Genomic DNA, 24,559 nt, shown 5'->3' on the forward strand with positions numbered 1-24,559 from the left:
TGCAGTCTAATGAAAAAGCTTACAGCTAGAGCCAGTGGAATACTGCAGGGGAAAACTGCAAAGTTTGAGGAAATCTGCAGGGAATTTTCCAGTTTAAAAAATAAAAATCTTTCTTGAAAACACTTTTGCAATGCACTGTGCTGTTGTTCCCTCAAAATCTTGCTCATAATTGCTCACCTAATTTAAGTGGCTATGCTTTTAGTCTCTCTTTAAAATGTGAATAATAGCTGACTCAAGCAAAAATTAGTAATTTTAGAAACAAAGAACCCCCTTCCTGAAAAAAGCTAAGACTCATTTATTCTCTGAAACATTCTTCCTACAACATGCTAACAACAACATAAGTGTGATTTGTCTTATTTTGTACTGAAATGTATCTGCTGTACCTCTAGACTGTAAACTCTTTGGGTGTAAGGAGCTGTTATTGGTTTGGAAAACGACATTAATTGTACAATGCAATATACATCTACAACTCCTACCTCAGTAATTAACAGACATATATTATCCCACATATTGGTCAACTGAATTGCATGTTGAAGACAGGACATTTTGTGAAGTTCTCCTTGAAGAGTTTCCTAGGCAGTGTTCTGATAGAGAGCAGGATTTGTGCACCCTCACCTCCTGTGGAAAATGCAGAGGGTTTGACCCTTGAAACCAGCAGCTGTCTATATTCCTAAATGAACTTCAGGATCCACACAGGCTATGTCCATCTACACAGAGGCCATGTTCCTGTATACCAGCTTCTCCTCTTGGTCAACACAGCTTCTGCAGGAGTCAGATTGATGATGGAATTCCCTGCTGTACTGGCTGATGAATCAGAACCTCTGCTAAAGAAGGGTTTTGTGGAGATGCATGGAGAGGAAAGGTGGGTAAATTTATATTGACTAGGGCAGCATTAATTTGTGGAGGGTAAAATGACGTCTCTGGGTCCATTTCTCCAGCATGCTGCCCTTCCTACATTCAGACCCTAATCTCCTACCAAGAGGAATTCTCCTGTTCCAAATCCCCTCCTCTGGACCAGGATCTTTTACATTCCACACCCTGAAGTCAAGGAAGTTGGAGATCTGATATGGCCCACAATAAGCTATGCCAGGAAGCAACGGAGAACCATGCTAAGACCTGGATTCAGAATTGCACTCCAAATGGCCCTGTCCGCACTATAGCTTTTAAGCCCTATTAAAGATTTAAGGATTGGATTTTCAAAAGCACTTTAATGACCTGGTGTGCTCCTTTTCAAACAACCCACCCTAAAAGTTGTTACTATTATGTGTATCCATATTACAAGGTTTTAAAATTATTTCACAGGTTAGAGAACTCTGGAGGTGTTTGTGTCTCTCAAACATCTTTTTCTTATGACAAGGAACATTACAAAAGACATTGGAACAATAAACGGAATTTTGCTGAAGAATAATTTTGCATAATATAATTGACATTTTTCCTTTGTATGTAAGGCCCTCTTTAAAGATTCTAATTTGTTTCTGAACATTTCCCATAGGATAACAAATGTGCATCTTTTCTGAAATACAGGAATGAGTCCAGGAAAGTCTACAAGAAGATTAAAGATCTCAGTTTTCACATGAAAAGTCCCATATTACAAATCTGTAGCTTGGTACTTTGTCTCAACCAGATGACAGGTAATTCATTTAGATTAAGGGGTCTTCACTGACTTGTTGGCAACACTATACAAAGGACTCCAATTATAGTAAAACAGTTCAATACATGAAATATTTGTAATATTTCCTATAGTGTAATAAAGAACAGGATTACAATTACTATATTACAATCACAGAGCTCATTCACAGTGTATAGAAAACAATTATTAAACAATTATTAGTCTATCCTTTAATGTAGATGTTTAGCTCTGTACAGACATAAGGAAGAAAGATGCTTGATATATGGCTCGGGGGGATTGGCAAGCTGGTCCAAATGCTGGGGACAGCAGCAAAAAAGGGTACAAAGTCAATAATGGGAGAAGCAGGGGAAAAAAACATCAATTAGAAAGAATTGAGCATATTGCAGGGCCTGAGAGAGCATGTGTCAAGGTTCCTTCCCCACTCTGAACTCTAGGGTACAGATGTGGGGACCTGCATGAAAACCTCCTAAGCTTACTTTTACCAGCTTAGGTTAAAACTTCCCCAAGGTACAAACTATTTTACCTTTTGCCCTTGGACTTTACCGCTGCCACTACCAAACGTTTAACCGGTATTATTATTATTATTAGGAAAGAGTCCGTTTGGAAACGTCTTTCCCCCCAAAAATCCTCCCAAATGTTACCCCCCCCTTTCTGGGGAAGGTTTGATAAAAATCCTCACCAATTTGCATAGGTGAGCACAGACCCAAACCCTTGGATCTTAAGAACAATGAAAAAGCTTTCAGTTTCTTAAAAGAAGAATTTTAATAGAAGTAAAAAGAATCACCTCTGTAAAATCAGGATGGTAAATACCTTACAGGATAATTAGATTCAAAACATAGAGAATCCCTCTAGGCAAAACCTTAAGTTACAAAAAGACACAAAACCAGGAATATCCATTCCCTCCAGCACAGCTTATTTTCTCAGCCATTTAAAGAAATCACAATCTAACGCATCTCTAGCTAGATTACTTATTAAGTTCTAAGACTCCATTCCTGTTCTGTCCCTGGCAAAAGCATCATATAGACAGAGAGACAGAGGGAGAGAGAGGGAGAGAGAGAGACACTTTGTTTTTCCCTCCCCCCCAGCTTTTGAAAGTATCTTGTCTCCTCATTGGTCATTTTGGTCAGGTGCCAGCGAGGTTATCCTAGCTTCTTAACCCTCTACAGGTGAAAGGGTTTTTCCTCTGGTCAGGAGGGATTTTAAAGGTGTTTACCCTTCCCTTTATATTTATGACAGCATGGAAAAGGAAAAAAGAGCCAAGATGCAAGCAAAAAGAGAGCTGCACATATACAACCATAAAGACAAGGATAAAAGGCTTCAGTTGGATGCAAGGAGGAAGAGAAGCCAGTGAAGGTACTCAGGGAGGGGACTGACACGTTCATAGCACCAGAAGAGGAAGATGATTTTAGCTGTAACATTTTGGATAGTCTGGAGAGATGAAAGACAAGGAATTCGGACAGAAAAAAAATTACAGCAGTAAATGGAATAAATGGCCAACCCCCATTATTAGGATGGTGAAGAAGAAGCGACTTTAGAGTTTAAATACAATGTACAGAGTGAAGAAGATTAGAAAACAAAGGTAGGAGAGCACTGAGCGCCTGGATGTGAGCAGTTAATGAGAAGTGTCAAAGACAATGCCAAGATTGTGAGCCTTAGGGAGGGAATGGATTTAATAATTTTATTAAGATGATGTTAAAATTAAAAAAAATGGTACAGAGTTTAAGCGTAGAAGTTTCTGGTTATCAGGGAATAAGATACAGACTACCAAGGGGTACGAAGTTCGCTTTACAATCTGATGGCATAAGGAATACATAATCTGTAATGAGGATGGATTTACCCGCATTTGGTGAGATTTAATGTTCAGTGAGTTTATGGTTCCAGTTCATATGGTTCAATGGAAAAAGTCTCTCGGTCCCTTTCTCATAGTTGATGCATGATGTTGTTCCGGCTCACACGTCCTGGTACTGTCGGTGGCCGGTGATGTGTTCGATGTAGATGTCCCTGGACAATCGGATGGTGTCCGAGACCATGAGGGGCCGCATGAGCCATGCGTAGCGTCAACCGATCCCACAGGTCCGCAGCACACACTCATTGCAGGGGTCCCAGGTGCCCAGGGCTCTGACGATCAGGGCATCCATCTGCACCTCGTAGCCCTTCGCTCTCAGGGTGTCGGCCAGGGGGGCGTATTTTTCCAGTTCACGAGCTCAGGCTTCGCGGGAGGCCGGGGTCCTGTTCTCAAAGGAGACTGTGACGTTGACAAGGACAATCTTTTTCTGGGCCTCGTCGGTGACTACCACATCAGGTCGCAACTGGCTGTCAGTACCGGGGATGGTGCAGTTCACGGCGACCTCCCCCAGGCGTGGTGCGATGGCTTTCACCAGGCGGTTCTGGATGGCATTGTGGTGCAGCTGCCAGGCTCTGGAGTGGGGCTTGCAGCTGCACAAGACATGGGGCAGGGTCTCGTTGGAGTAGCCGCACTTCCTGCAACGCTTGTCTCGGTTTCCGTGGCGGACGGCTCCGTTGAGTGGGACACAATTGAGCCAGGCACAGTGGATGAACTGCCAGTCAGCGAAACGGGTGAAGCCGCCCCCAGTGAGGAAGTGGTTGCTAGCGTCCCACTTGCTCGTCAGTTCGAAGGCTTTACCCTGGTCCGGTTTATGCTTCAGGGTTTCCATGTACAGTGAGTGGATGGCTGCCTTCAGGGTTCTCTCCAGCATGCCTCTGGCGCTTGGGGTGACGATGGTGTTGTCGTCGGACCTGATCTCCGGCACCAGGACTCCCAGCTCCTGGCACCACTCCCAGTGGCAGCCGATGCACTTCCCCAGGTGACGCGTGGCATACACTTGAAAATGATTGCGATGAAAAGCAAGTAAAGAATAGAGGACAATTTCTGATCTGTTAAACCAAGATAAATCTGGAGTAACTCCAGCGCAAAGAATTCACCTTTCATGCCGCTTTAATTCAATATAAATAACTGCAGTTAGTGGACAGACTCTAGACTTATACCAGCGCACTTGAGATCAGACTCTAGCCCAAGTAAAGAGATGAGGAATAAGGAAGATCAGTTCCTTTTGCGGTGTCAATCCTGTCTTTAAGGCTCCAATCCAGCAATGCACTTAACCATGTGCTTAACTCTGAGCACAAGAGTAATACCATGTTTTCAAGATATGTTAAGCCCTGATACACTTAAGCATGTGCCTAACTTTAAGGATGTAGTAGTAGTCACGTGAAAACCAGTCTGACTACTCACACCCTTAACATTAAGCACATATTTTGTTTGTAGATATAGACTGTTCCTATATGTCTGATGTTCCTGGACCATCAAAAAGTAGTTGAGCAGAATGCCTCAGAACATACATGCTCAAATGAAATTTTAAAGTAAAAGCTTCTTTGCCACAGGAATACGTGGTTGAGTGTTCAGCACGGGCTCAGTTAATCAAGGGAGACAGTCCAACAGACACTTACATTCTTTCTCATGTACATTGTTATAGTGGCCCCAGGTTTGTCAGTGAAGGCAAGGAGAACGTACAATTTTCCCCACACCATATATGAAGTTCCAAAATAAGCAAGATTATATTAAGGAGTGCTAAAAAGTCTTAGCAGATGCCTACTGGGCATGCTGTAAAAGGATATTAAATCACTAAATGCTTTTGTTTTTATTCCCATAAGGCCCTACTACAGTAGGGGCTGTACAAACACATAAGAGGACACAGTTCCAGCCCCCCAAAAGCAATTCACATGCACAATTGTCTGCACCTTTTGGGTTTTCTGTAGAGGTCTCTTATCTGAATAGAGACCTAGACCCATTAGTATCTGCTAAGATGAATGAATCCTTGTAACCATGCGGAATCCTATTGATCTGATGAAAATTCAAAGCCCTTGTCTGATGCTTCAGATAGGAGACGATAACAGCTTGAGGTGATATAGCTGAAAGCCATCCTAGTGAAGTCCCCAACAAGAGTAAAAATACCAATCAAAACTTACTTTCCTCAGGGAGAAACAATAATGGAATAGAACTAGATGTTTGCCGAAGTACTGAACCACGTCTAAGCTCACGAAAGCTTATGCTCAAATAAATTTGTTAGTCTCTAAGGTGCCACAAGTCCTCCTTTTCTTTTTGCGGATACAGACTAACACGGCTGCTACTCTGAAACCTCTAATTCCCTTCTGTCTGCCTTCCTAGCTAGCCCCTTCTAAGGCTGAGTCTTAGAAACATCTACAGGCATGGGAGTGCAGTGACGCCTTTTATTCAGATTTCAGGAGGGAAAAAATCATATAAATCTGTGAACTGGAGTAAGTAGCTACTAATAAAAGTAAATTGAGTAGTAAAGCAAGAGACTCATCTAACCTTAGCCATCACAGCACCTGCTGAAATTTTTTGTAAGATAAAATAAATTCCAATATACCACATCTCTTGTGTTGCTTTCCACTCAGTGCTCCAAGCATCTGTTCTAATGGGGTACACACTTCAAGGCTTGGCAAGGAATGGTACTTAGCAGCAAGGGCAAAGAACTGCACGTTGACCAGCTTCTGAGAATTTTCACAGAACACGTTGGAAAACTTGCAGTTATCTGTGTGGAAAGTGGAGGGAAAAGTTACATGTTAACAATAATTAACAAAGAAAAAGCTCTTCTACTCTTGAATGAAGAACAATAAACAACAAACAAGAAGTACAAAAGATTATTAATATTTTGCCCTTCAGAACTGGACAACTCATTAGACTTCTTCACATTTAAATTTTGCTTATAGAATTTAGGCCAGATTCTGCACTCAGTTACACTAATATAAATCTGGGGTAAATCAACTCACTTCAGCAGAGCTCCTTCAAAGACAGCAGAATTTGACTAAAGTGTCAAGGGACGTGCTGGCCGCCCTTCCCGCAACCCCCACTGGCCTGGAGCGGCGAACCGCGGCCAGTGGGAGATGCGATCGGCCGAACCTGCGGACCCAGCAGGTAAACAAACCGGTCCGGCCCGCCAGAAGCTTTCCCTGAACAAGCGGCGGACCAGCTTTGAGAACCACTGCTCTAGAGAGTCCATTTCATACTGTTTTCTATATTTTTCCAAGATAATTTATATAGAGAAAAACAGAAAAGAGAATATGAAAGGGGATCTCTAGAACTTGTAGTAGCTATTGTCTTTTATTTATTTTAATGATAATAAAACTCTCTACTTAAATGAATGAACTTCAAATCATAGTCCAAATATACTCCCTTTTCAATAAGGGTGTATGTGAAGAATCCATTTGGGCTCTGATCCAAGCCCTCTGATATCAGCAGTAGTCTTCCCACTGTAAGAGAAAGACATAGTGTATGTAGGTGCTGTGCCATTTTTTCTACCTACCGTTGTTAGCATACCTCATGCTGGATGTGCAAATACTGCATAATAGGCAGGGGTGCTAGCACCATATTACGGTTGAATGATACTTCTCATTACAAGACCCTATTTTCAGTTCCTTATAACTTTGCCAAACTTTAACCGTTTCAGCTGAAATTTTCTGTGCCAGGTGTCTACCTCAGCTGGATATATTTTCATTTCAGCTCAGAAAAATTGCAGCAATTTCAAAGAACAGGGCTAGGGCAAAATGTATTGATATGCTCATATTAAAAAATTCTGGCAACCTTTTTCTTTAAATTAAGCACCCATGCTTTGGATTATGGACTACACATTTTAGATAGCCTTTGTGTCAGGGATATGCCTGTGCCAGTAAAAATTTGACCAAATTACAAACCTATGAAAAAAATCGCAATGTGCACAAGCTCAGTAGAGATTTCCTGCAGCTTAACAGTAAAATCTCCTAAAATTCCATTTACACTGTGCATGCTCCAGCGTCCGACAGCTCTTAGTGATGATCAAACTGTGCATGTGCCATCCCCACAGAGCAACAACATGCTCCAGTCTAGTGTTATGGAGGCTCAGAAAGAATTTCTCTGTAAAGGCCTCTCTCAGCTGCTCTGGGGTGAGGCCAAGCACTGGAACTGACAGTAGGGAATCTCTCTCTCTTGTGCTCTCAATGACTCCTTGCTGGCACCCAGGCAGTGTGGAGTAGGAACTAATTTGATTTGACTTTAGAGGGGAAAAAAGCCAGATGAAGGGGGTGGGGGGGGAAAGAGTAGACTGGGATAGGGAGTCTGGAAAGACTGGGACTTGGTGGGGGAAGGGAGTAACTCTGACAGGGAGTTGGAAGTAGGGAGATTGGAACTAGTTGAGCAAGGAGATTCAGCGCCTGTGGGCAGGGTGAAGGTGGGAGAACTGGGACTAGCAGGACAAAGACCCTTGGAATGGAGAGACAGAACAGACAAGGGGAACTGGAACTGACAGAGCCAGGGGAATCACAGACAACAGTCATGGGACAAGGAAGCAGGAGTGGGGAAGAGTCAGTATTGGGAGCATGACAGATTGGTGGGGATGGGGCAGTAGGGGTCAAGCTTGGTGGAAAATGGGAGGAGAGACTGTGCTCTCTAAGGAACACTCCCCTTCAGTACATGGAGTGGAACACAAGATTTCTGAGCCTCAGCATTTCTCTGTTGTTAGCAAATATCTGTGACAACCATCAGCAAAGTGCGTATCTCATCCCCCTCTAGTGCTGGTCCACACAGAGGACCATAACCTACTACTGCAACCGGTTATTCAATTAACTCAAGTGGCAGAGGTCCGTGCTGTAGATCTAAAGGTTCCAACTTTGCTGACGAACCATGTGGGTGTCAATATAATGCCACATGAAGGAATTTCTGTTTCCTCAGTTTGCTTTATTAAAACTGAGGAAATTATACACAAAGAACTGTTAGAAGGTTGCAAAGTTAAGCATTCAAAAGTTAGAAAGTGCCAGAATTAAGGATGCCTGTACACATCCCACTGTGTGTATGTATTCTGATACAATCCTTAATTATATGTATACATATTATTTTTCCCCAGGACTCCTTCCCATTCAGTGTACATGCTGGACCTGCTTTGGGGATTAATCAAGGTAGTGTAATAAAGGAGAATGCTGTCCATAGAACCCCTGCCCCATTTGTGTCAGAATTTGGAAGGTGTGTAGTGAATAAGACTGAGAACTACAGGAAAAGAAAGGACAGCCTCATTGTTAAAACACTGAATACTGCCCTAGAGAACTGGATTTTATCCTTGCCTCTGCCACAGAATTCCTGTGTGATGCTAGGCAAGACACCTAATCAAAAATTTCACAGGTTATTAGTATATGTTCCTTATTTACTGGGTCTCAACTTGATACCTTGGGGTCTGATTTGCAGAACTGCTGAGCATTCATAACTGTTAATGGGAGCTGTGCTTTGAACATATAAAGTGCTATATTATGCTAAGTACTCTGAAAAAATCAGGTTCTAGGTGTCTCAAACTGGGCACCCAAACGTAGTCAAAATGTTTGAGTTCAATTTCTCTAAGTCTCAAGTCCTCATCTGTAAAACGAGAACTATGCCAACCCCTTTACCTCACAGAGTCATTGGGAAAATAAACTGTTTGTGAAGAACTCATATACGAGATAGTGATGAACAAAAAAAGCCCATGAGGAAATCAGTAATGCTGTCTGCAAAGTAAAGTTTGAATGGTTCCACACACTAAACAATAAGGAGAAACAAAAAATTGATAGCTGCTCATTCAGTGAGCACTATAATCTGTCTACTGAATAAGGTAGGGGTCCTGAGGGAAAAAATATATGTGATCATGAAATTAAGGACTGTACTATAAATTAATGATACGATTTAGTCAAGGTGGTCAAGGATTCCGTGACTTTCCTAGACCTCCATGACTTCTTTGGCTTCAGCTGTCAGTGGCTATAGCTGGGGCTGTGCCCCCCTTCTCCCTTGGCTGTGGCCAGAGCTGTGTGCCCCCCGTCATGGCTCTGCGTGCCCCCTTGTGGATGCCCCTGGGCCTGTGCCCACCCCTCTGGTAATGGGGCTCAGGCAGTCAGTCCACCCATGGAACTCCAGCTGTCATTTCTCCCCCAACTCCTCCCCCAGCACTCCCTCCTTGGTTATTTTTAGTAAAAGTCAGACAATCATAGCTCTCGTGAATTTCTGTTTAGTGCCCACAACCTTTTACTAAAAATAACCATGACAAAATCTTAACTTTAACCATAATTTATACACACAAGACGGCCAAATTAAGGTTTCGCAGGCAACCTTCATTCTGGCATTTTCTAACTTCTGAGTGCTTATCTTTGCAAATTTAAGCAACTTCCTTTAATGTAATGGGTTGTATGTGTAATTATATATAGATTCCAATAGCATTCCTCATGAGAAGTTTGTTACAAAGGGACATAAACAAAAGTGCTAAGCAGAAAGATGTACCTAACTTTCTTACCAGTTCCATGATTAAGTGTTTATTTTCAAAAAAGAAAAGGAGTACTTGTGGCTCCTTAGAGACTAACCAATTTATTTGAGCATAAGCTTTCGTGCGCTACAGCTGACTTCATCGGATGCATCCACTTTATGCATCCGATGAAGTGAGCTGTAGCTCACGAAAGCTTATGCTCAAATAAATTGGTTAGTCGCTAAGGTGCCACAAGTACTCCTTTTCTTTTTGCGAATACAGACTAACATGGCTGCTACTCTGAAACCTGTTTATTTTCAAGATTTTATGCAAATATTTTCCCCACACCCATTATCAGTCATTAATTAATGATCGTACAGCACTTTGAAAATGTAACACGCTAAATAAAAGTTAATTATCATAACTAAAAGTTATATTATAAAAAATAAATCTGTATCATTTTACTAGAAGTTGCACAATAAACAACACAAGCACTACAAGAAGGGCCAGCACGTGTGCACTGTTTGGTGCACATGTGCCTAGAAGTCTTGAGTCTGCTTTGTAACAACATTAGCGGCAAAGAATAGAATTTTGAACAAATCTAAAATAATCTACCAAATTCAAGAGGCAAAAGCGTTAAAGAAAAACTTCAATTATTTGTTATAATCCTGTTATTTTAGATTAGACAAATATCTTTTTAATAAAGGCCAGATTTTGCTACTCTTCTCTCACCCTGAACAGTACCTTACTCTGGACTCAAACGCCATGAGCTTTGAGTCAAGGGCAACACATAGTTGTGCTGCTCCTGGAGTTTACTGGAAGGCAGACTGTGAATCTGAAACTCAAACTGCCTTAGGGCTTCCCCCTGGATCTCATGGATAATGCTGGCACAGCGTTTATACCTGACACAGCATTCTTCCCCTGGCACACAGGTATAGCCACCCTGACCTGCTCCACTCACCTGTACAAGGGGAGGATGTAGCATTCCTGCAGAGGCTATTCTCCTTACTGAACTGCTACTCACAATCTGTAAGCCCCCTTACCTCTTTGCATGAACGCACAAGTCATGCCACAATTTGATCCACTGAAAGCAGTCCCATTGATTTCAGTAGTTTTACTTGGGGAGCAAGGTACTCCCAAGACATGACTACAGGTGGCAATAGGTGGCCCTAGTAAGAATAAATATTCTGACAGGCTATAATCAGACTATCCACTTTTAAATTGTTTCAGTAGCTGTCCTTATAATTTTTATTCTTTATTTTTCTACTTCAAAATTAAAGAGTGCTTTTTGCATTACATACATGACTTTGCTTGTTTTGTATTATTGAGGTAAATCAGTGATCCAATAATTTGCAAATAACAAAACTTTATGCAAGATGCTGATATAGTCTGAAACAAAAAACAGGAACACGAACATACAGAAATACTGAAACAACGTAAGGAAGAATGTCAAAGCTTCATTACAAAAAAAAAAGTCAATACAAGTTTTTTTTACAGGAAGAAGGGGAAATTAGATTTGTGCACTCTGAAATCACAGAAGGGAAATAAAGAATCCTTCTGATACCTTCAAATCAAACAAAACAGGACAATCTAATATCAGAGAGGTGAAGTAATCAAACACTTGTTTGCAATGTAATGGATGACTCCTTTACTTCAAAGCTTGGGGAACTATAAAAGGAGCTGGATACCTAAGCACAGACATATTTCTGCTGGGAAGATGTGCTGGGAGAAACAGTCACAGCTTGAGCTGTCGCAGAACTAATACATTTATGTTATGTAAAATCTGCAACTATTGTGTAATTAACTTTAGGCCCAGCATGAAAATACTTTTGCACAGCAACCAGAGCAGCCATGTATTACCTAACAATCCTTTTGTTTGGTGTCTCTCTGTTCTGTAAAATGTCAGTAAATTCTTACTTTAGTTTAAAACCAATTTAGTTAAGATTATTGTTAAAACTGGAGTAGTTACAGTAACTGCTGGAACAAAATAGCAATCTGTACTCAAGGGATGCACAGAAAGATGAAAGGAAGATGGACACGGCCATGAAGAAGGCTTGAATCTTCCTTTCTGAGCCATGCCACAGAAGGATTAGTGGCACCAGAAGTTGGCTCAAGCGGTTCATATGACTAGGAATCAAACACTACATACACAGATACTCTTAAAAGATTATTTTGATCATTCCTCTGGGATAAGAATGAAAACATTCATAAACGTAGTGTTCAATATACTAGAGATCCAGCTATAAATGAAAAATTATGTCAGTGTGTTAGACTGAGTGCTACTACACAGTACATCATAAATCTACTAGTACAGTATTTACTTTCACTGTGAAATTGCACAATAACAGTTATTTCATATTTTACAAAACAATACACTTTTATATTTAAAAAAAACAAATGTAATTTCTAGGGCTGACAAGCAATTAAAAAAATTTTATTGCATGATTAATCACACTGTTAAACAATAATAGAATACCATTTATTTAAATATTTTTTGGATATTTTCTACATTTTCAAATATATTGATTTCAGTTAAAACACAGAATGCAAAATGTACTTTAGATTTATTTTTGATTACAAATATTTGCACTGTAAAAAAACAAAAGAAATAGTATTTTTCAAGTCCCCCATTACAAGTAATGTAGTGCAATCTCTTTATCATGAAAGTTAACTTACAAATGTAGAATTATGTAAAAAAAAAAACACGCATTGAAAAATAAAACAATGTAAAACTTTAGAGCCTACAAGTCCACTCAGTTCTACTTCATGTTCAACCAATTGCTCAGACAAAAAAGTTTGTTTACATTTGCAGGAGATAATGCTGCCTGCTTCTTGTTCACAACGTCCCTGAAAGTGAGAAAAGGCATTCGCATGGCACCGGCATCACAAGATATTTATGTGCCAGATGTGCTAAAGATTCATATAAGCCTTCATACTTCAACGACTATTCCAGAGGACATGCATTCATGATGATTATATGTTCTGCTCGATAATGATCCAAAACAGTGCGGACCAATGCATGTTCATTTTCATCATCTGAGTCAGATGCCACCAGCAGAAGATTGATTTTCTTTTTTGGTGGTTCAGGTTCTATAGTTTCCGCATCGGAGTGTTGTTCTTTTAAGACACTGAAAGCATTCTCCACACCTCGTCCCTCTCAGATTTTGGAAGGTACTTCAGATTCTTAAACCTTGGTTAAGTGTTGAATCTATCTTTAGATATCTCACATTGGTACCTTTGCGTTTTGTCAAATCTGCAGTGAAAGTGTTCTTAAAATGAACAATATGTGCTGGATCATCATCCGAGACTGCTATAACATGAAATATATGGCAGAATGCAGGTAAAACAGAGCAGGAGGCATACAATTCTCCCCGCAAGGAGTTCAGTCACAAATTTAATTAACGCATTATTTTTTTAAATGAGCATCATCAGCATGGAAGCCTGTCCCCTGGAATGGTGGCCGAAGCATGAAGGGGCATACGAATGTTTAGCATATCTGGCATGTAAATACTTTGCAATGCCGGCTACAAAAGTCCCATGTGAACGTCTGTTCTCACTTTCAGGCGACATTGTAAATAAGAAGCGGGCAGCATTATCGCCTGCAAATGTATACAAACTTGTTTGTCTCAGTGATTGTCTGAACAAGAAGTAGGACTGAGTGGACTTGTAGGCTCTCAAATTTTACCTTATTTTGTTTTTGAGTGCAGATATGTAACCAAAAAAAAAGTCTACATTTGTAAGTTGTACTTTCACAACAAAGAGATTGCACTAAAGTACTTTTATGAGGCGAACTGAAAAATACAATTTCTTTTGTTTATCATTTTACAGTGCAAATATTTGTAATAAAAATAATAGAAAGTGAGCACTGTATTCTGAGTTGTAATTAAATCAATATATTTTAAAATGTAGAAAAACATCCAAAAATATTTAATAAATTTCAGTTGTAATTCTATTATTTATCAGTGCGATTAATCACGGTTAATTTTTTTAATTGCAATTAATTTTTTTGAGTTAATCGTGAGTTAACTGCAATTAATCGACAGTGCTAGTAATTTCTCTCTACTTTCTCTCACCACTGTTGGCCAGAAAAAATCAGCCCTAGGTTTGTTTCAAGGAGTGAAACTATACATGATTCTTTTTGTTTCCTTATCAACATTACTGAATAAAAATATGTATTTTTAAAATAAAGGTTTATTCATTTAACTTATTTTCAATTCCCCGGAACTGAATGCAGAATTCCATTAAATTCACACAAATCCACAAAATAAGTATAGCCAAAAGCAATAAAAATTGCATAGAAATCCTTAGGTTTAATACAGTACAGACAACTCACTAATCTGTCAAGCAAGAGACCCAGATTAAAGGTTGGGGGAGTCAACAACCAAGGCTACAGGCCAGCAATTGTTGGGAGTATGACAGAGATTGAGTATTAAATCTCAAACTGCAGAGAGATTTCTCTACTAGCCAGCTGTTCATCAGTGTTGCCAGGAGGAAAAAACAACAACCTGATTTTCCTCTCGGGGAGGAGGTGTTCCAATTTTGTTTCATAGGCATTATGATGTTTTAAATGTTACTACTTTATATTGTAAAACTTGTGAAAATTCCAATCCAATCTAATATTACATATATAAATTTATTTATCTTAGAATTAGATTTCTTGCAGACTAACCAACATCCAGTAAATTTCCTTTCAGCATTTTGATAAACCTGGCATATACAATCATGAGTTATAAAGACAAGGATTCCAAGAATAGAGTCTTTTTTAGCCATTACTACATTTTTTAAAAAAATATGTTGGTCTCAGGACAATCATAAGAAACCTTTTTCCCACACAATTTATTTCTTCCATTCATTTGCATATAATAATCCAAAATTAACTAACCACTTTTAAAAATCTATAGATTTTTAAGTCTTTAGGCTATATTTTAAAATACTTCTTTAGCATATGCAAAATGAATAAAAAACAGATATGAATAAACTTTCATCTCTGTAACATATACAGTAACTCCTCACTTAACGTTGTAGTTATGTTCCTGAAAAATCTGACTTTAAGCAAAACGATGTTAAGCTAATCCAATTTCCGCATAAGAATTAATGTACATAGGGGCAAAAAACTATATTTTATATCTATCTCTCTATCTATCTATATATTATATATACACACACACAGAGTATAAGTTTTAAACAAACTATTTAATACTGTACACAGCAATGATGATTGTAAAGCTTGGTTGAGGTGGTGAAGTTAGAGGATGGAAGAGGCTGGGATATTTCCCAGGGAATGCTTTACTACTAAATGATGAACTAGCATTCGGCTGAGCCCTCAAGGGTTAACACATTGCTGTTAATGTAGCCTCACACTCTACAAGGCAGCACGAATGGAGGGAAGGGAGACAGCATGGCAGACAGACACAGAGACACACACCCTGTGCATGGGAGAGAGAGAGAGAGAGAGATGTGCATTGCCCCTTTAAGTACGCTGACTCCATTCTAAGTGCATTGCCATTAAAAAAAATCAGGAAGTTGAGACAGCAGCTGCAGCCAGCATGCTCTCTCTGTCCTGTCCCCACCCTGCTCTATATGGAGAAGGGGTAAGCGGGAGGCAGAAGTAGGGGGGAGAGGGACACCCTGACATTAGCCCCCCTCTTCCCTTCTCCCCTGCACAGCAAGCAGGAGGCTCCCAGGAGCAGCTCCAAGGCAGAGGGTAGGAGCAGCACATGGCAGTGGGGGGAGGGACAGCTGAAATGCGGCAGTTGGTAGCCTGCTGGACAGCTGCTGCACAGGGAACTTAGGGCAGCGGGGAACTGATAGCGGGGCTGCGGGTCCACCCTGGTTCCAAGCCCCCACCAGCTAGCTGCAACAGGCAGCTCTTCCTGCAAGCAGTGGACAAAGCAGGCAGCTGCCAAACAACTTTATAAGGGAGCATTGCACAACTTTAAATGAGCATATTCCCAAATTGATCAGCAACATAACAACGAAACATATATATATATGCTGAAAACACATTTTGGTTTCTGAGTGATTCCTTCTGCAACATCTGGCTAGGTAGAGGTATTCCTTATCTTTTAAATATACTGGTTGCTAACATCAGTAAATAAAATTAAACTTGGGGAAAATATGTCCTTTGTCATTACAATGGTACTGTTACTCTTTCCTCCCCTCAAACAGGAATAATAGCATAGTTTGAGAAAATATTTTACTATAATGAATCTATGAAAACAAGAAATTCTTGTTAACTACGGATCTATGCATTTCTTTAACAATGTGATGGGAAAGATTACACTGACTAAAACACATCTGTATTACCATCCTAAACCAAGCATTAGTGACTGAAACATTTTTGTTCTTTCTACTAAGGGCAATTCAGCTATTGATGAAGATTAGATGAAATATTTGCATTTAATCTGGGGAAGTGAAAACAATTGTAAGTTGTTATCTATAAATAAATAAGGTAAATATATATTGCCCACTTATGCTCAGTGACCTATTTTGTATAGGTTCATCTGCCTTATTTCATAGTAATATGTGAAAGCTGTAAATAAATAACTCCAATGTATTGGAAATGCATGCAATGAACTCATTAGAGAATTATCTGTAAAATAGTCATGTACTTATTGTGCCAATGTTAACCTCAAATAGAACTTGTTAAATGCATCCAACCATCCATTTCTGCATCATTTTTACTTAATTAGGCAAAATTATTTGGGGGGGGGAAAAAGGCTTTTCAACGAATATAGGAATACACCTCTACCCTGATATAACGCTACCCGATATAACACAAATTCGGACATAACGCGGTAAATCAGCACGGTAAATCGGGGGGGTGGGGCTGCGTGCTCCGGTGGATCAAAGCAAGTTCGATATAATGCGGTTTCACCTATAACGCGGTAAGATTATTTGGCTCCCGAGGACAGTGGTATATCGCGGTAGAGGTGTACCAAAATACAGCACTCCCTCTGATATCTGCTTTTGTATTGTTAAAAGGTATGTTTACAAGTATACACTGAAATAAAAGGAACTAAGAGACTGTAATATTACTTAACTTCGTTGAATACTATTATATCACTAAATAATATGCTGCAGGACAACAAACATAAATATTTGGATCATGTAATATTAGAATGCTATCATCTGTATACATAGTCCTAACAATTTACATTGTTATTTAGCCGGCAGCTAAAAACAAAACAAAACCCAATTATATCAAAGACAGCTGAAATGTTTCCTCAAAGCAGAGAATCGTACTGCATGTTGTTTTGAAATGTCACGAAGGCGGGAATTTCTCAAAGCATTTTAACTTTAAGATTACCCACCACATGAAATCTAGAATGCCCATTAACCGGTCAGCTCACGCACCTGTAGCTAGGTCTTCAGGCAAACAGTAAACATGCCAAAAAGTTAAAATTATACCATGAATATTTGAGCAGGTTACAGTATAAAAATGCAAAATAATTGGTTACAAACTTTTTACAAAATCTCTGTCTAACTTTACAGTCATCTAAATCAGTAGTTCCCAACCAGGGGTCCGAGCAGGTTTCCGGGCGGCCTCCAAGCAAGGCCAGCATTAGACTTGCTGGGGCCCAGGCAGAAAGCCGAAGCCCCACTGCATGGTGCTGAAGCCCAGGTCCCTCAGCCCTGCCACCCCGGGTTGAAGCTGAAGCCTGAGCAAGGTAGCTTCATGGTGGGCCCTGTGGCATGCGGCCCCAGGCCATTGTCCTGCTTCCTACCCCCTAATGCTGCCCTGTTTTTTATATGCAGAAAATCAGTTATTGTGGCACAGGTGGGCTGTGGAGTTTTTATAGCATGTTGCCGGGGGGAGGGGGGGAAGGGGTGCTCAGAAAGGAAAAGGTTGAGAACCCCTGATCTAAATCATGGCTAGATAAATGAGATGTAACTTGATAAATGTCAGATCTTAGATGCATGAAAAATAGAGCAGGTATTCTCTATGTCTAAAATTGGATCTGAATTTATGTAAGCTACATGATATGAGGGTTACACCCTTTATATGCTCTTTATATGAAAAATCTGATCTGTATGGAAATTACATGGGAATGTTTTGTGCCAGTTTTCAAAAATGCAACCTTTTACTTTGCAGAAATATTTGAATTTTTATTAGCAATCTTTACTTGGTGTAGAGAATCCATTTTGCTGAATCCACTCTCAATGTTGCCTTTAAATTTCATTTAGTGTCCCCTTATTATAAGGCAACTTAAATAAAAACAGTGGGTGCCTGAATGGTTTTCTACATGCCATTCATCTTATACAATTTGGTGATTCTGTACGTATAGTCAGACCTGAACTTCTCATTAACTCTTAGAAGGTGAAGGTTTTGCCATATGTAATGGGAAACCTAATTTTATCCAGATTTGCAATAATGCATTTTGGATATATAACCTCGATGTCACATTCCTTTGCACATTGAAAGTATATCCATTCCCTGAACCAGTACCTCTATAAGTTACAGTATTTTATACACCATAACTTCACAGTTTGTTTCCCAAACTAAATAAGCATAGTCTTTTAAATCTTTCATAATACTGAATAGCTACTATACATACCTTCAATCATTTTCATTTCTCTTCTCCATTCTCTTTTTCTATTTATCTTGGGTTTGAAATAATATGACCAATACTTAACACATTATTCAAACTGAAACGAACCATCTATTTAAATAAACACATTACCATATTTTCTGTTTTATTCTCCATACAACCTTTTATTCACTTAAAAAAAACCCCCAAAACACTGATACACATTTCACAGACATCTTCACGGAGAAATCCACAATGATGCCTGGATCTTGTACTTGAGAACTTGCCACTGGGCACATCTATTTTAAATTGTTCCTTCCAATGCATAATTGTCTACAACTTCATCAACTAATTTTTTTAGACTCAAATGGAGCTCCCAATAGTCCTCCCTAACCTGAAATAATTTTGAATCATCAGCATATATCACCACATAGCTATTACCTCCTTTTCCAGATTGATCATATGCTGAACAGCAGTACTGGTCTCAGTACTGATGACCAAGCTGCTCTTCTCCCTGCTACAATTCCATCTCCTCCATTTGGCTTTTCCATCTCTCTCTGAGATGTCATTATTTACTGTTTTCTGGTTCCTTCTCAGTTTCTCAGCTTAAATGTCTGGCTCTCTTTCTTCAGTCTTCTCATCCTTATATTTTCATTATAATGACTGATCAGACCTCACTGCTTCTTGCATCTTTTCAGTAACCGGCTTGTTTGATTTCTCTCTTTGGACTGATTCCCCCACTCTCTTGACCAGATCATTAAAACATTTTCTGCTCATTTCTTAGCTTTCAAGAGTTTTGAAAGAATTCCATCAAGAGCACTCAAAACTATTAAAGTTGACATTTAACAATCTTGGAATACTTGGGAATTCTCAGGGGCTGGAAATAAAAGCTAATGCACCAATATTTAGAAAGGGTAAATGGGATGATCCAGATAACTACAGGCCAGTTAGATTGACAATGATCCCAGAGAAAATCATGGAAAGGATGATACAGGATGCAATCAGTAAGAATTAAATGATGATAAAAATAATTCCAATCAACAATGGTTTTACAGAAAATAGGTGTTCTCAACTAAACTTTTTTTTTATGAGAGCATCAGTTTAGTTGAAAAAGGTAACTGTTGACATTATCTATTTAGATTTGTATAAGGCTCGTTACTTAGTACTGCACACCAGTATGATAAAAAGTTATACATACTCAGTGTAGCATATTAAATGGATTAAAAACTGGCTTACTGATAGATCTCAAACAGTAATTGTAAATGGGGAATCATCATACAACTGGGGCATTTTTTGTGGGATCCCACTAGGATCTGCTCCTGACTCAATCTGTTCCTAGTCTACTATCTTTATCAGTGAGCTGGAAGAAAACATAAAATCATTGGTGGTAAAGTTTTTCATAGGACACAAAAATTGGTGAATGGTAAATAAGGATAGGTAATAGTTATAGAGAGCAATCCAGATCACATTGTAAACTGGGCTCATTTGAACAACACGTGTTTTAACATAGCTAATGCAACATCATACAGGTAGGAATCAAAAATACAGGGCACACCATAAGATGGGAAACTATATTGGAAAGCAGTGACTATAGGGATTAGTGTGAGCTAACAGAGTGAATACTGTCCTTGAATGTATAAGCAGGGGAATACTCAGTAGATGTAAGAATATCTTATTACCATTGTATATGGCATTAGTTAGACCACTATAGGAATACTGTGTCCCGTTCTGGTTCACACTTTGAAGTGTCCACACTTTGAAAAGGATGTTGACGAATTAAAAAGTGTTCAGAAAAAGCTACAAAAATGGTTCTAGGTCTGGAAAACCTGTCTTGCAGTGAGAGATTAATGAAGCACAATCTATTTAGTTTAACAAAGGGAAGGAAAATTAAGAGGTGACTTGATCACAGTCTAGGATCACAGTTCATATGGGGGAAGACTGTTTGCAGTAGAAGGCTCTTTAATCAAGCAAAAGAAAGAGTAACAAAATTTGGTGGGCTGGAAGAAGTAGTAGAAAAAATAGACTAGAAATAAGGAACTTTTTTTTTTTTAAAACACACTGAGGGTAATTAATAATTGGAACAATTTAGCAGGAAGTGTGGTAGATTCTCCATCACTTGAAGTCTTTGAATCAAGAATGATATGTCTTTTTGAAAGACATGCTCTAACTCAACTAGAAGTTCTGGTATTCATGAAGAAATTCCCAAGTGAAATTCTGTGGCCTATGTTATGCTGTGATGGGGCAAATGGCCCATACTGGCCAATAAAGGATTAATAGAGCCCTAGAGAGGTTGCATGAAAAGCAGCCAATAGGAGAGGGGCTGTGAAGAGGGGCAAATCAGGGCCCAGCAGGGCCATATATAAAGAGCTTCAGGGCAGAGCAGTGTCAGTAGCTGTCTGGAGCAGGTGACAACACTGTCGAACCATGAACAGCTTAGTAGAGGCAGGAACCCGCAGAGAAGAGAAGGAGCTCTGGACAGGCTGCTAAGACTGAGGAGGATGCTGTGGCTGTGGGGAAATGGCCCAGGGAAAGGCAGCGATATTAGAGGTGCAGCAGGAGGCTGCGATCCACAAGAACCATAGGCTGGGACCTGGAGTCGTGGGTGGGCCTGGGTCTCCCCAACTCACCACTGGGGAAGTGGCAGGACAGCTGATGGCAGTCACCACTGGGGAAGTGGCAAGACAACTGACTGCAGCTGCCACTAGAAAAGTGGCTGGACAGTCACTGATGAAATGTAAATCCATTGGGGGGTGTTCATATGTTAAGTTTACCATTTGAAGGCCAACCTTACGCTACATTGGTGGATTTTTTTCAAGAAGCAGACAAATGGAGAAAAATTGCCACTGACAATGCGTGCATTTTTACCTGCTATCAGGACGGCAAATTATCATGCAATGGAATGGCTCGGGGATAATTGAGCATGTCCAAAACTACTCTCTTCTATCGGACTTGTATGGGTCCTGGAGAATGGACTCATCACACCAGTTATCTGTGAAATACCATGTATTTCCAAATGAATCCTTCGACTAATCAAATGGTCATGTGGAAAAACCAGATGCTTCTCACGCTGCAAACATATGGCCAGCAGCCTGTCTCATACAGAATTGTGCAAGTGTGGTGTGAATAAGAATTAATGTGACAGTGTGTCTAGAAGTGGTGCCAGAGATGGAGACAACAATGATTACTTTGTTGAATAAATGTTTTCAGTCCTACATGTCAAGGCTAACTTTCCAAGGATTACGAAAGATCAGTGTCTTTTTTAATATGTAAGCAATGCATCCCTGTTTCAAAGTATAATTTACAAAAAAACATGCTTTTTAAATGTTTTCTTCTAATATAGATCTACACAACTGTTTTAGGTTTGTTGTTTTTAATACCATTGTGTTTGTGGGGAAAAGGAGCTTTCGAATGATACCCAACTCAGCCCATTTCCAATGACACTGTATTATCCAAATTTCCACCAACCAGGGGCCCGGACCTGCAGGGGGAGGCAGGCCTGGGCAGTGAGTCCCCCTGCCATGCTGCAGAGGATGATACCATTGAAATTATGAGTCTGTAGATTTTTATGAACCAAATGACATCTCCCTGGCCTTTCTGTCTCTAACTTGCCCACAGAATAAGACTTTACAACATTATGCTCCCAGACTACGTACTGCTGCTGCTCTTAACTTTGCCAAGCATAAACAGAAAGTTACCAAAACTCTGATGAGTTTCGCGGATGCTATTCAAAAGATTGTGGGCTGCATATGTGAACCTCACACTGCTGCTGTTTGAAAAAACTACAAGCAGCAGCAGAAACAGGCTTACTGGGTACGACAACCCGAAAATGGAGAGTGACAGAGAGTATTTGCAAAGGTCCTGGGGGGATGAGTAGAATAGTGGACAAGACCCTCCCCTAAAGCAGATCTTCTTCCCCAGTGACTATAAGGCTTTGCAGAGGGAAGAGAGAATAAAGGTCATTCTACTTTCCAGAAGCTAGAGAAAAGGAGCAAGGCTTCAAATTTTTCAGGTAACTAATGTCTAGAGGCTGATACCAATGATGGCACCACAAGCAGGATCTAGGGTCAGTCCCCTGGAATTCCAGCTCCTGGGTATAGCTAGGAGACTGGGCTTCCCACCAAGATCTCATTTGTGGCCCTTCCCAATCTCTCATAGTTTGGGCTGGAGTTGTAGTATCTTGAAAGCAATTAAAACAAGTTTAAACTTGATACAGAAACAGACAAAGAGCCATTGACTGAATCTGAGAAGGATGACTAGATCTCGAGGCACAAGAAAAGAAAATGATTTTACCTAAACAGTGTTGGATGATTTGAAGACAGGAGCAGTCAGGAGGCTGAAAAGGTTACAGTAATCCAGTACAAGACAACAGAGATGTGAATCATCATTTTAACAACTTCAGCATATATAATATCTCATTAAGCCAAAACTTCTGTTTGAGCATCAGCATCATGGATGAAGTCAGCACAACTCCAAGAATAGTGTCAGTTAGTTAACTGCTGCTTCACAGCCAGCATGAAAACTTGTTAACCTTAAGTCCCTTAAAAGTATTATTATTTATCAACTGCTGCACCAGTAAGATGGGGACAAAGAGGTACTGCTATATTCCTGTTCAGCAGCCTAGGCGGCCCTTGGTACATTATCACTACAGGTCTCCTTTATGAATACAAATGTTATCTCTAGAGTCTGTTAATGCATGTCCCATTGCATTTCCAGGAGTTTCCTGATTTACTTTCTTTTGAAACAGCAGCACTCCTGAAAGTGCCTACTGCTTTTGAGGCAATTTGTGATGTTGCATAGCAAGGCGATGAAATTTTGAACACGCTAGTATAACATGGCACTGAAAAACTGTCCAACCATCTCACAATTCATTGAGATTGTCCCTCTTGCTGTGGCAGGTGGGGCAGTGATGTCCCTGCAGCCTGACAACGCAGCGTGGGATGTCCATTCCGCAGCCTCACGCTGTGCAGTGCCTCTCCTTTGATGCCGCGGAAGGAACACTGCCAACCACAAGCGATCAAAAATCATGAGCTTGGCTTAAAAATCACGATCCTTTAAACAATAAATGTGGGGTTCCTCTAAACTTGGCCATCTGGTGTCTGAGCTTTTAGTACATGCAAGTCCCGTGGTCAAACTTTTCTCGCAATCAGGAGGGTTACAGGCATTTCTTTTAATGGGAAGCTGAGCATCTATGGAATCACCTGACTCCAGGATCTGGGGCTCGAAGAAAAACACCCAGCAGGATGCCCCGGTGGCAACACTATGCCGGCTGCCAGGCCTTGACGGTCACTGCCACGAGGAGCAAAGTCAGCCAGAGAGTGACCCCAGCGCCCACCCTGGGACCAGCAGGGCACTAACGCTCCCCGAATGGGGGTTCTGGCACTTACCCCATAGCTCGGCCCTGCCGCTGCCGGCGGCCTCCTCCAGGGGGCGCTGCTGCTGCCGCAGGAGCCCGGCCCCGCTCAACACCTCCAGCACCGTCTCGGGGGAGAGAGCCACCAGCTGCTCCCACAGCCCCCGCGTGTAAAACTCCACCGTGTGGGCCTGGCACAGCGGCAGCGCCCGCCTGAGAAACTGCGCCACGGCCCGCAGCCGGGAGGCCACCGTCTCCGCTGCCGGCTCGGGCGGGAGGGAGCCGAGGGAACGCGACATGCCGAAGGGAGGAAAGTTTCCTCGGTGCTCGATTTGTGATGTCTGTCGGCCGGACGGCTCGGGCTCGCCCTGCCTCAGGTGGTCAGGCTGGCGAATCGAACACCGAGCAGAGTTCACCATCTATCCGCTAGGAGGCGGGCGCTGTTTGGTGACGTCCCCAGAGCGCGACGACGAGTGTGAGGGACTGGAGGAAAGGCTGATGGCACCGGCAGGGAATACGAGGCGCCGGGCTGCCCCGAAGAGAAACACCGCGGCGGCCCAGGGTCCCCGCCGAAAGCGGCAGTGGCGGCCGAACCCACAGCAGAGCTTTCTGGGGAATGTTCGGGAGGGTGAGTGGGGAGAGAGAGCCGCCGCCGCCCGGGCCCCGCGGCTCCTGTGGCGGGGGGAAGAGGGAGCGCTTTAGGCCTCGCGCGGGCTCCAGCGTTCAGGGGCAGCGCGCGGGGGATAGGGGGATCTCGCGCTTTCCCCCCCAACGGCCGTCC

The 24,559-nt window shown here is 41.1% G+C and overlaps 1 protein-coding gene across 2 annotated transcripts in view; it reads right to left on the reverse strand.

Moving 5' to 3' along the window:
* Positions 1 to 24,447, reverse strand: part of METTL25 (methyltransferase like 25) — a 97,263-nt gene extending 72,816 nt beyond the window's left edge. For both annotated transcript variants that reach the window (XM_037885717.2, XM_037885711.2), the window contains exons 1-2: positions 23,813 to 24,447; positions 6,037 to 6,201 (exon numbers count right to left, since the gene is read on the reverse strand). In XM_037885717.2, the coding sequence (XP_037741645.1) occupies positions 6,037 to 6,201; positions 23,813 to 24,197 (550 nt within the window). In that variant the 5' untranslated portion in view covers positions 24,198 to 24,447. The remainder of the gene's footprint in view (positions 1 to 6,036; positions 6,202 to 23,812) is intronic.
* Between the last annotated feature and the right edge of the window lie 112 nt (positions 24,448 to 24,559).

Source organism: Chelonia mydas, chromosome 1 (assembly GCF_015237465.2).
Source record: "Chelonia mydas isolate rCheMyd1 chromosome 1, rCheMyd1.pri.v2, whole genome shotgun sequence".
NCBI classification, from domain to species: Eukaryota; Metazoa; Chordata; order Testudines; family Cheloniidae; genus Chelonia; species Chelonia mydas.